Here is an 11,931-nt window from a genome sequence, read left to right as displayed (position 1 = left end):
AAACATCATCGCTTTCTCAAAATCACATAAAGTCATATTATAATATCGACTGAGATAAAAAATAAAATGAAATATTAAAAACACGATGTATTTCGCTGCATTGCGCGAGTACGCTTCTAGTGTATATATATATATATATATATGTGTGTGTGTGTTTTTGGATTGAAGTTTCAATATTTGGCTTGCAATAAAATAAAGCACTTGACAATTGTCTATGTTATTTGAAAGATGTAGGTGGTGTCGGTTGTGATTAACTAATTTTTTTTCCATCAAAGTATTTTAATAATTTTTATTTTATTAATTACAAAATATTCATTTTTGCTGGAGTTGTGATTTTGTAATGAGAATTGCAGGTAAAGGTTTTTGCAATGATGACAGAGACTAGTGTCTCTGTTACCAGAGAGTACAACACAACAATTTCTCTTGGTTTTAGGTATGCAAAATCTTTCTTGGTTTTGGGTGTTGACGTTCTTGGTAATCAATTATAGATTTGGCTGGATATGCTGGTTCTGGGATATTGGTATTTTTTTGGTTGATATGGATTTTTGAACAAAGTATTGTGTTTCAGCATCTGTTGGCCTGGGTGTGGGGTTATATTTTAATTTTGATGCTGGTTTATTTGGACTATAAGGACTATTTTAGTTGTTTGGTTGCTTCAGATCAACATTGGAGCTTCCTTTCTTAACATTATGATTGCTGGCATGTGCATTGGCTTTCAATTGATCCTGTAGGAACCTACAGGTCTAGGATGGAATTTTGCTACTGATTGGTTACTGATGGTGTTGAATTAGCTGTAACTGATACATTCTTACATCTGCACCCTTCAGTTCCTGTTGTGGCTACTTTTTTTATTTAGATATTGTATTTCTCATAAATGATGGTTGTAACTATACCCCTTCTAACTTCATGTTTTAAATACATATTAAAATCATTTTTTGAAAAAGGGGAACAACAAAGGATGGATGAAGATACCAGGATACTTGATGATAAGGTCCATTAGTATTTGATTTATGCTGAAATGGTCCATTTCTTGTTTCTGTCAAATTTGGGCTGAATCTCACGTTTCTAATGTTATTGCATAATGTGCCGTTGCTGGAAGCGCTCGACTAGAAACTTATGCATGAATCAGACCTTCACATGTGAAGGTATATTATAAGCCATATGAAATAGCATGACGTGTTATGCGTCTTCTTTAGCAAATGTAGTTTTCTTCAGCAACCGTAGTTTTCTAACCTAGGTTCATTTTTCTTTTTCCTCATTATCATCATATCCTCACTTTAACTAGGAAAAAAGTCTTGACTTGTTGATGGATAGTCATAGAGACGGTGACCTTGTTGATGGATAGTCTTAAGGTAAATCTCTTGCTAATGTAACCCCAAGGGCTTGGCCTAATATGTGACATGTGATAAAACGACTTGCTTAATGCTTAGTGATGCGTACACTTATTGCAGGACCTGTAACGCCTTGCCACACTTGTAAAACACAATTTGAGTTCCCTCTAATGACCACACCCAATGTAGCTTTAAGGGACCAAAGAGAGCTACAAACCATGGTTGACGCTATTGCAGCTGCAAGTCAGAGAAGCAAAAGCTCATGAAACTGCAATTATATAGTCTAAACAAAACGACAAATTGAGATTAAGGGGTCCTTTACCCGAACACTTACCAATAATATTCAACACTATTACTTACCTTACAATGTAAGATTTTAGTTCATCAAAACCGTATCGTATGCAACAATTTACCCGGTAAATTCTAACCGGGTAAGACTTTCGGTCCTTGTCATCGTTCTTACCGGGTAAGATTCTAGGTCTTCGCCATGTTTATTTGGTGAGGTAATGTGATTTGATAAGCGCTTACAGGGTAAACATTTGGTAAACGGCCCTAAAGCTCAAGGTGTTACTAGATGACAACAATAAACTGGTTGGATTTTATGATCAGACAGTTGCAAACGGTCAAAAAACATTCTCAGTGCTGATGAGAGTAAAAAGGACCATTTTGACCGTAATGAGTTTGCTCAAAAGGAACTTGAAATGAAAGGAGAAATTGAGAACTTAGAGCATCAACTTATTGAAATGCATGAAGAGAACGATAAATTACTGGGATTGTATGAGAAGGCAATGCGAGAGAGAGAGAGATATGAGTTGAAAAGACTTTTCTGTTCAAGTGAGCAGAAAATCCGAGACGGAGAAGCTACTTGCGTGGAGAAGCTGGTTGAGGTGGATGGAGGGGATGAAGTCAGCTGGACAATTCTTCTCAATAATTACTTGATTGGAAGTTTCTATGCAGGATGAACATATTTGGTAATCCAGTCCAAGAATATGTGAATTTCTTAGTCAAACGAACCTTCCTTGTTTTTTATAATTACTTCTTATGTGATACCTGTATAATAATCTTTTGACTTACGAGCTGTCAATGTTTCTGTGTTAAAGATAAACCATTTGCATATATCCTGAGCCAAATGCTTTTCTTCCAATTCAAATTAATTTGTTCCATTGTCATGCATACTTTAGAGCAAATGCATTCTCCTGTATAGGATGCGGTTATTCGTGTCCATGGCAAAATTGCTGAGATTGGATTTGAACCTGGTGTGGCCATTGTTGCTAGGCTTCCGGTACACTCACGGCCGATTGTTGTTTATAGGGTAAAGGTGGCATGATAATTCTGAGATGAGAAGGGTCACTTATCATACATATATTTGCTAAAGAACAGGTAACAGGTTTCAAATTACGGTGCCGAATGATGAAGTTGTACAGGTAGCTCTTACAAGATGTTGCTTATACCCGTTTATTTTAGTAAGGAATTTTTTATGTTACTTATAATGAATCTATGCAAAATGTTATAGTGGAATACTGAGATATATGATCATATGTATGCACTTTATTTTTTTAGAAACTGATCATTTAACGAATTTATTTGTTAGATTTTCAAAACCTATTTTTTCAGGTTTTGTCATGCTTTTTGAACTAGAAACCACTTTCGATGTTGGAATTCATCAATATAGACACTACAACATCGCGGATACGTTACTAGTAAATATCTAATGATAGAGATGGTTAATATTATTTCCTGTGTAAAAATTGAAAACCATAACCGATTTGGACCTGAGCTTGTAACCACGTCTTGCGGGAATAGTTGTTTTGTAACCATTTATGGGGGCTCGGACCCATGGTGCACCTTGAATCTCGCGTAAGTAGGCCTGATCGATGCAATGATAAGATAGGTTAATTTAAGACGTGTCTTGATTAATTCTTTAAAAAAAATCCATAATGTTATCGTTAGAAAAATGTACTAAAACATGGAACACATGTTACTAGTTTTTCTGCAAATAATTGTTGAAACTCCATGTAAAGGTTATAAGAATAAATTCCCAACAACCGTATTTATGTTTTCATGTATCAAATTATGAAACACATCTGTATTTATGTTTTTATGTATCAAATTATGAAACACATATGTATTTATGTTTTTATGTATCAAATTATGAAACACATCTGTATTTATGTTTTTATGTATCAAATTATGAAACACATGTAAAATAACGAATTTATAGAATATTAGATGGAAGTAAACTAAAACAAACTATACATATCTCATGTGTAATATTCAATATTGTGTTTACCATCTATTACTTTGGTTTTCTAATCTATTATTTGATATATTTTATACCCTTAAATAATTACTAGCTATAATATTTGACTATTATTTAAGGTATAACTAATTAAAAAAATTGGAAAATTCTGTTTGAATATACTATAAATTCAAGTTTAGTTGAATAACCATTAAAAAAATCCAAAAAATTATATTGATATTAATTTTAAATTAAAAAAGTTAATTGTTTTGGTGTATAATTGTTTTATTATAATTTTAAATAGCTTTGATTTAAAAGTAAATATGTAATTTATTTTAGTCTTAATTGAAATGTTTGTTCAAGATAATAATGATAGGATATTCTTTAAGATAAATAGAACATAGAGATTTTAGATGGTGGTGATTTATTTATATCTATATTATATTATAAAACATTTGACAAAAAATCTTAAAAATTAATTTTTATGCATGCAATATTGTTTATTAATGCATATTACTTAAAATTTAAGATTATAAATAAATTATGTGTAAGTACAACTTATTAAAGCTTTATGTTTGAATTCGTATAACAAATTACAGATAAACATAATCAAATACATGATAAATCTCTCACTTTTAAATATAAAAAATTTGAAATATAATTAGAATAATTATTAAGTTTTAACAGAGTATTTAATTATTATCTTTTTAAAAAATTATACTATTAAATTAAAATAAATTGCTTTGTTATTAAATTTAAATTAAATTATAATAAAAAATTTAATTAAAAATGTTACAGAAAAAAAAACGAGAACTTTTAAATAGTAATTTGATACTAATATTGATATTTTTTTTTCAAAGTTTTATGATATTTTCAAATTCATATTTTATTCAAAATAAAAACATTGTTGTTTTCTCAAAACCAGATAAAAACATATTATATTGACATAGATATTTCTAATGAAACATTAAAATCAAGATTTATCTCGTTACATTGTGCGAGTCCTGTTATAGTATAATTAAGATAAATAGAATACTTAATTATTATTTAAAAAATTTTATTTTATTAAACCAAAAATAAATTAGTTCGTTTTTAACTTCAATTAAATTATACTAAAAAAATTGAATCAAAGAAATTACACAAAACGAGAACTTTTAAACAATTTATTTGATACTAATATCGATTATTTTTTTAAAAATTTTATAACATCTTCAAATTTATATTTAATTCAAAAATAAAAACATTTTTTTTCTCAAAACCACATAAAATCTCATTATAACATCGATAGAGCCAAAAATATAAAACGAAACATTAAAATCAAAATATATCTTTTTGCATTGTACGAGTACCATTCTAATTACTTTATAAAAACAATATTACAATTCTTTTTTAAAGGAAAAACAATATTAATTTATATTAATAAATTTTAGTAATATGCAATAGTCAATTACACTTACGAATAATATTTATTTTTAAAATTCAAGGCAAAATGATTTTATCATTGCAGTTTTGAAAACCAAAATTTTCTAATGTTAAATTTTTTACGAGAATATCAGAGCTGTAAAATAGGGTCAGAAATACGGAAAATTTATATAAATAACCATTTATAAAATTGATTTCATTTTTAAATCATTTTAATAACTTTTTTAATTAAATAGACAAAGTTTACGAAAAAAAATTATGCAAAAAAATAATTTATACATAAAGTTTGTTTTCAGATAAAAAAAGTTAAAAATATAATTTAATTAAAAAAATTAAAAAAATGAGACTTAAGTTTCTTTTCTACATAAAATTTATAATAAATTAAAGATTTACAATTTTACATCTTATAATTATTTATTTAATTTACTTTATATCTCTTTTTTTTATTTTTGTTTTACACATTTATTATATTAACATATATAATAACTAAAATACATAAAAAAATACGTTTTTTTTTACAAATTACACTATTATACCGTCCCGTCAATACGTTCAAAATGAACCAAATATTGAATATTTTAGATTAAGACTTATATTATTAAATATGTACAAATTGTTTTTAGAACTTACATTTTCTACTCTTATGATTATTTATTTAATCTCTAATTATAAGAATATAAAATGTAATTATTAAAATAATTCATAAATTTTATAATATAATATAAAATTCAAAAATATTCAAAATTAAGCTCATTTTGAACGTAACAAGATGATTATAATGATGTAATTTATAAAAAAAAAGAAACGTATTTGTTTATGTATTTTAATTAATGTATGATTATGTGTGTTAATATAACTTGGAGGGTACTTGCGCAATACAGCGAAATATATCTCAATTTTTATGTTTTATTTTATTTTTTTGGTCTCTGTCGATGTTATAATACGAATTTATGTGGTTTTGAGCAAACGATATGTTTTTTCTTAATAAAATATAAATTTGAATATATCATAAAAATTAAAAAATATATGTATATAAGTTCTCATTTTTTGTATAATTTCTTTAATTCAAATTTTTATTACCTTTCAATTTAAGTTTAATGACGAAGTAATTTATTTTTGGTTCAATAATATATTTTTTATGAACATAATAACTAAGTATTCTGTTAGAACTTAATAATTATTTTAATTATATTTCAGATTTTATATTTAAAATAAGAATTTAATCCTGTATTTGATTATATTTATTTACAGTTAATTACACAAATTCAAATATGGAGCTTAATAAGTTATACTAACGTACAATTTACTTGTAATCTTGAATTTTAAGTAATATGCATCAATATGCAGTACTTCATGTAATCATGTATAAAAGATGATTTTTAAGAGTTTTTGTCAAGTTATTTATAGTATAGTATATATAAAGGTGTAAAAAGAAAATGAAAAAAAAAGAGATATAATGTAAATTAGACAACTAATTATAAGGGTGTAAAGTATAAAATAGTTTATACTTCACAGATAATTCATTTTGATAAACTATTTTTACACTTTACACTTTTATCATTATTTGTCTAATTTACTATATATCCATTACCTTTTCATTTTTTATTTTACACATTTATTATATTATAACACATAATTTTATATTAGCTAATATAAAAAAATACGTTTCCTTTTTAACAAATTATACTATTATAATCGTCTCGTCAATACGTTTCAAAATAGGCATAGCATTGAATATTTTTGGATTTGATCTTATTCTATTAAATATTATAAATACGTATGAATTGTCTTTAAAACTTATTTTCTACCTTTATGGTTATTTATTTAATGTATTTTTTTTTTCATTTTACACCTTTACTATATTAGCACATATAATCTGTAACTGTAAGGATATAAAATATAGTAAATAAAAAATAATTCGTAATTTTTATAATATTTAATAATATAAAATTAAATGAAAAAATATTCGACATGAGAGGTTTTTTGAACGTATTAACGAGATGATTATAATGATGTAATTTGTAAAAAAAAGAAACGTATTTTTTTCCGTTATTTTAGTCAATATACGATTATATGTGTTAATAATTTCTCATGTATTTTGAAATTTCAATTACTATAATTTTTGAAATGAGATTACGATATAAATCAGTTTTAATGACTGAATTTTGAATTTGGAGGATAAGTATTTAAAATAATCTCTACTGTTAGTTAGTCAGTTGGAAAGTTATCATACACTCGAGTTCACCCAGAACTCCTACACCATCAGCCTAGTTGGCTTAAATCAACTCGTTGGTTCTGCTGACTAGTCACCCTTATTTTAGTCAATGGTCTATTTTCCTGCCTACTGTCACTTTCTCCCACAAACAAATCGAATCATCATCTCTCTCTAAAACGCTTTTGATTTTTGCTGTTCTTCAAGATTCGCTGATAAACCTTCAACCGCAAATCGGAAGGTAAAACCTAAAATTATATGATTTTGTTTTGCAGTTCTCTAGGGTTTGTGTCTTCGTTACCTTTTTGATTGTTCAATGCTATCTGATGTTATGTATGTGTTTGAAGAATGATCGTTGATTTTTTTAATTTCTTATCATATATTTCACGTGAAATAAGAATATAGATAGCTTGAGTAATCGGTTCCTTTTTTGTTCTTGACTTTTTCTGCGGAACTCGGTGTTATTTAGTCGATAATTGATGTGATTATTTTTTGTTTGATGTTGTTTTAAGAAGAACGATGGTCTACCTGTACAACTTGAATTTGAGTTAGTCCGTTTTATCCAGGAGTACTTACGAAGTATGTAGCTATTTGAAAGCAGTCCTAAAAAGTGATGATCGTGTTACTTCCTTTTCTAGTTTAAAAAGATTGTTTATTGGTGCTCAAGAAATTACACACGGTTTGGATGGCTTTGCCTGGAATATGAAATTTAGGAGATTCTGCTTTAATCCTGTCTTTAGACTCCTGCTAACATTTCTTTTACAATCAAAACAATAATTCTGGATTGAAGTGTTTGGTAGCATTAAGATAGACTTAGCAAAGAGTAGAATTGGTGGCTTCATCAATGAGTAAAAATATATAATTGCAATCATTGTACCATGTTCTCTTGCTGATGTGATACAACAAGTAAGATTAAATCTGTTGCAAATGACATGCCGGCTGTGTTTCACTTGAACCCTTTCAACGCAGGGTGAAAAAGAGATCCACGTTATCATTTAAAAAAAATAATCTGTTTGTTATACCAAGTCAGCAATGCCTATTTGTATTGAATATCCACTTCCATTTGTCTCTACATGTTCACATCATGTTTTGTTTTTCATCTTAATAAGCTTTGTAGTAACTTCTAATTCACCATTTGATCTTCAAAATGAAATTCGGTGTTTCATGGATATAGATTAACAAAGGCTATTTACTAATTATCAGGGCTAACAGTTACTTGTATGTTTAGATTTCAGTAATTAAAAAAAATCTCATTTGTGCGATGCAGGCTTTGGATATTGTACAAGGTAGGTCTATTCAGTAAGGCATCCAGTGTATCAAGGCTCCTTGGCTCTGCAAGGTTGGGGCAAGGAATTTTACACAAACCATTTCTTTGCATTTTGCAAAAAGGCTGTTTGCATTGCTCAAACCCAGGGTTGTTGTCGTTGGCATGCACCTTTTTATTTGGATAAAGTGTTGGCATACACCTTGTGACACACTCATTCGGTCGAAAATGACCTTCTAGTCACAAAGGAGTAACCTTGTCAATAACTCAAGTTATGTCTGTTCACTGATTGAAATTCTCTCATTTATGTCTGAAATCAGCTTCATGCCTTCGGTCGTTTCACCTCAGTGGCAAGAGAAGGCCAGTGGTTTTTTCTCATCTTCAGGTAACTAACTTATCAATGCCATAGAACTACCTTGTTAACTTATATGCTGTTTCTGCAATTTTGAGTTTTCATAATTTTATTGAACGATGCAGGGACAAAGCTGAAAGAAGCTGGGCAGTCTGCAGGAACATTTGTGGGTGAGGTTGCTAAAGATGCAAAAGGCAATGTTTCTGGTGTCGCAGAAAGGGTCGGCTCTGTGGTCAAAAGCCGATGGTCATTTTTTCAGCAGCCATCCACGAGACAAGCAATGCAAGAACGCCTTGTTTCTGCAGCTGCTACTACTAGCTTCTTTCTGAGGAAGGGTGTGTCAGAGACAAAAGAGAAGGTTGTTGTAGGGAAAGTTAAAGTGGAAGAGGTAACTACTAATCCTGCTAGATTGATGTAGTCAAAATATTTTGAGGATCTAAATATATATGTGAATCACTAAGCCACAAGAGATACCAGTGCGGATGCTGCAGTGAACATGTAAGCAACATGCTTGAGTAGTTTACCATTAATTAGGGGGCAAAGATACCCAAAAATCAGAAGGTTGAACCGAACTGCACCAGAATAGGTGATCAGAAATCATGGCAGTTTGGTTCTGGTCATATTTTTGTCCCTTCATGGTTGGCGGTTTGGGTTTCTATCTCTTGACTGCCAAACCATGATCAAACTGAACTGGGGAATATAGTTTACATATTTAACATATTAAAGAAATATGATATGTATATATGTGTATATCATATATGTAACATTATCTATGTAATATATCTTTAAAAAAATCTGTACTGATAATAGCAAAAAAACATTAAAATAACTTCTTAGGAAAAAAATTAAATACAAATTTATTTAAAATCATTATCTGGGCTTGAAATCGACTGGGATAATTGGTCTGGACTCTGGACTTGAATGATTTTAAATTTTATGGGAAGCTTGTGATTTTATTTGTTATAATGTTGTGCCCAAAATTGGGGGCTAGACCATCGACACTGCGCGCCTGATACCAAGACCATTGAACCACCAAACTGCCTAGCCTCTAGTGGCTCCAATTTCACAAAGCTGAAAATTTTGGTTTGTTCCTATCGAACCACCCGATCCTGACCAGAATGTACCAAAATATGTTTAGCACTAACATCAGTTATCACTACTAATCAAGCATTTTTTGTTGTTTGAACTATTGGTATGGGAAAATTACAGCTTTTTAAAGCAAACTAAGTTAGATAAATGAAATCATTGTTTATGTAAATATTTTTATGGATCCTTTACTTGTTAATCTGCAAAGGTTTCTGGAGTAGCAAAGGTAAAATTGTTCATATCATTGCTGTAGGTCACCTATTACTTCTACATTCCCAGTATTGAGAGCTATTTGTTTACACAAGGGCATAAATGTGTCACATGCTCTGTGTACAACCCACTTAATTGTGAACACCCTAGAAAGTTGGATCTTTGTTTATGGTTCTTGAGAAGGGAAAAAGGCTCTTGGTCTTGAATATGTGTTAGCTACCACTTTCGACGTTGAAGTGCTAGTTCGACATAATGCTAAATAAAGTCAATCACATTGATACGAGGTTTTATTTATTTCTATTTTCACTTGAAAACCACCTCAAAGATAGGATATATTTGGAATGATTGCACATAGACTAGGTTCTATGGTTGGAGCAGTGAAATTAGCTGTTACTTCAAACTTCCTATGCTGATTATGTTTTCGGCATAGGAAGTTTTTGCTCCTTTATTTAAATACTTACCTGTTGTCATAAAAGTGTAACTCTTATAATACATAAATATATGTGTTAAAAGTGTTTTATTTATGTATGACTTAACCTGATCCTTGACATCTCTGAGATAATAACTTATGTCCAGGTGGCAAAGAAGACTGCCAAAAAGAGCAAAACCCTATTGACTGATATTGAGCGATGGCAGAAGGTATTTGTTTTCCCTTGGCCTGTTTTATTCAGTCAAATGGTTTAGATATACTGACTTCACTTTTTCTTTAATTTGGCAGGGTGTTGCAAGCACCGATGGTAAGTTCCCTTTTATTTTTTTGGCGTAAAAGTTCCCCTTTATTTTTTGGCGCAAAGACCCAGAAAGAAAAGTCATCTGTCTTTCAACTTGATCGTTTGAGTTGTAGCTGAGGCACCCAATTGTTTTGTTCAGTGTTTGGTGTGCCGATAGAGGTTACAGTGCAGCGGCAAGAATCCACCAGGCCTATTCCTTTTTTATTGATCAAATCTGCAGATTATCTTGTATTATCAGGTATAGTAAGTGAGAATCTATTTGCATTCTGTAGCATCTTCTTTTGATGACTTAGAAGGTTTGTTTCAGGACTGAATTCTCCCGATTTATTCAAGTCTGAAGGAAACAAGAAGGCCATCCAGCAATTAGTGTCATTATACAACCAAGGTACTAATTGTGGTTCAATTGTAGATATTAATTTCATATTCTATATCATTTATGGTGATAAACTGATTCTTATACTACTTTCTTGTCTTTCAGACTTGAATGCACCACTACCTGAAGGTGTGAACCCAGTTGATGTTGCAGCTCTTGTCAAGTGTTACCTGGCTAGCCTTCCTCAGCCATTAATCACTTCAGAGCTACACAATGAAGTCCGGGGTGCCCGTTCTAGCATACCGCTGATGAGAAACATATTGAAGAAGCTTCCCACAGTCAATTACATGACACTGGAACTCATTACTGCACTGTTGCTCCGTGTTAGCCAGAAATCGCTTCTCAACAAGGCACTCTCTCTCTCTACACTAATATATGATGACATTAAAACATATTTCATCTCCAAAACTATATGCTTACTTGAAACAATAATAGTTTTAGAAGTTCCAAAGAGGTTCAATCAATTCAATGATTTGTAGCATATTCTACCAGAAGCCTAGGAAAATCCTTTCTCAATGGTTTATGCTTCAAACACTATTCACCCAGAATATTTCTTAATTCAAGTCACCGTTACGCACACCCGAATTCAAGTCCTTCATACGGAAATAGTTCTGTTGCTAGCCAAAGGAACGAAGAAATTGAGGTTTGGTGTCGGGCAGGAGAGATTGGGCCCACCTACTATAGCTATATATATATATATATATATATATA

The 11,931-nt window shown here is 30.2% G+C and overlaps 1 protein-coding gene across 3 annotated transcripts in view; it reads left to right on the top strand.

The window, feature by feature from the left end:
• The first annotated feature begins 7,338 nt into the window (after window positions 1–7,338).
• LOC112525940 (uncharacterized Rho GTPase-activating protein At5g61530) overlaps window positions 7,339–11,931 on the top strand; it is a 6,573-nt gene continuing 1,980 nt past the window's right edge. Inside the window, exons 1-9 of one of the 3 annotated variants that reach the window (XM_025136275.1) lie at window positions 7,339–7,445; window positions 8,472–8,490; window positions 8,789–8,853; window positions 8,946–9,208; window positions 10,693–10,755; window positions 10,835–10,853; window positions 10,987–11,085; window positions 11,155–11,232; window positions 11,326–11,570. In XM_025136275.1, coding sequence (XP_024992043.1) covers window positions 8,793–8,853; window positions 8,946–9,208; window positions 10,693–10,755; window positions 10,835–10,853; window positions 10,987–11,085; window positions 11,155–11,232; window positions 11,326–11,570 — 828 coding nt within the window. In that variant the 5' untranslated portion in view covers window positions 7,339–7,445; window positions 8,472–8,490; window positions 8,789–8,792. Of the gene's footprint in view, window positions 7,446–8,471; window positions 8,619–8,788; window positions 8,854–8,945; window positions 9,209–10,692; window positions 10,756–10,834; window positions 10,854–10,986; window positions 11,086–11,154; window positions 11,233–11,325; window positions 11,571–11,931 lie in introns of all 3 variants that reach the window. The other 2 variants (XM_025136272.1, XM_025136273.1) reach the window with 2 other exon arrangements.

The sequence above is a fragment of the Cynara cardunculus genome (assembly GCF_001531365.2).
Source record: "Cynara cardunculus var. scolymus isolate 2C chromosome LG 13, CcrdV1, whole genome shotgun sequence".
Taxonomy (NCBI): domain Eukaryota; kingdom Viridiplantae; phylum Streptophyta; class Magnoliopsida; order Asterales; family Asteraceae; genus Cynara; species Cynara cardunculus.
Note: the sequence above shows the minus strand (reverse complement) of the source record. Positions and strands in the feature narration are given on the sequence as shown.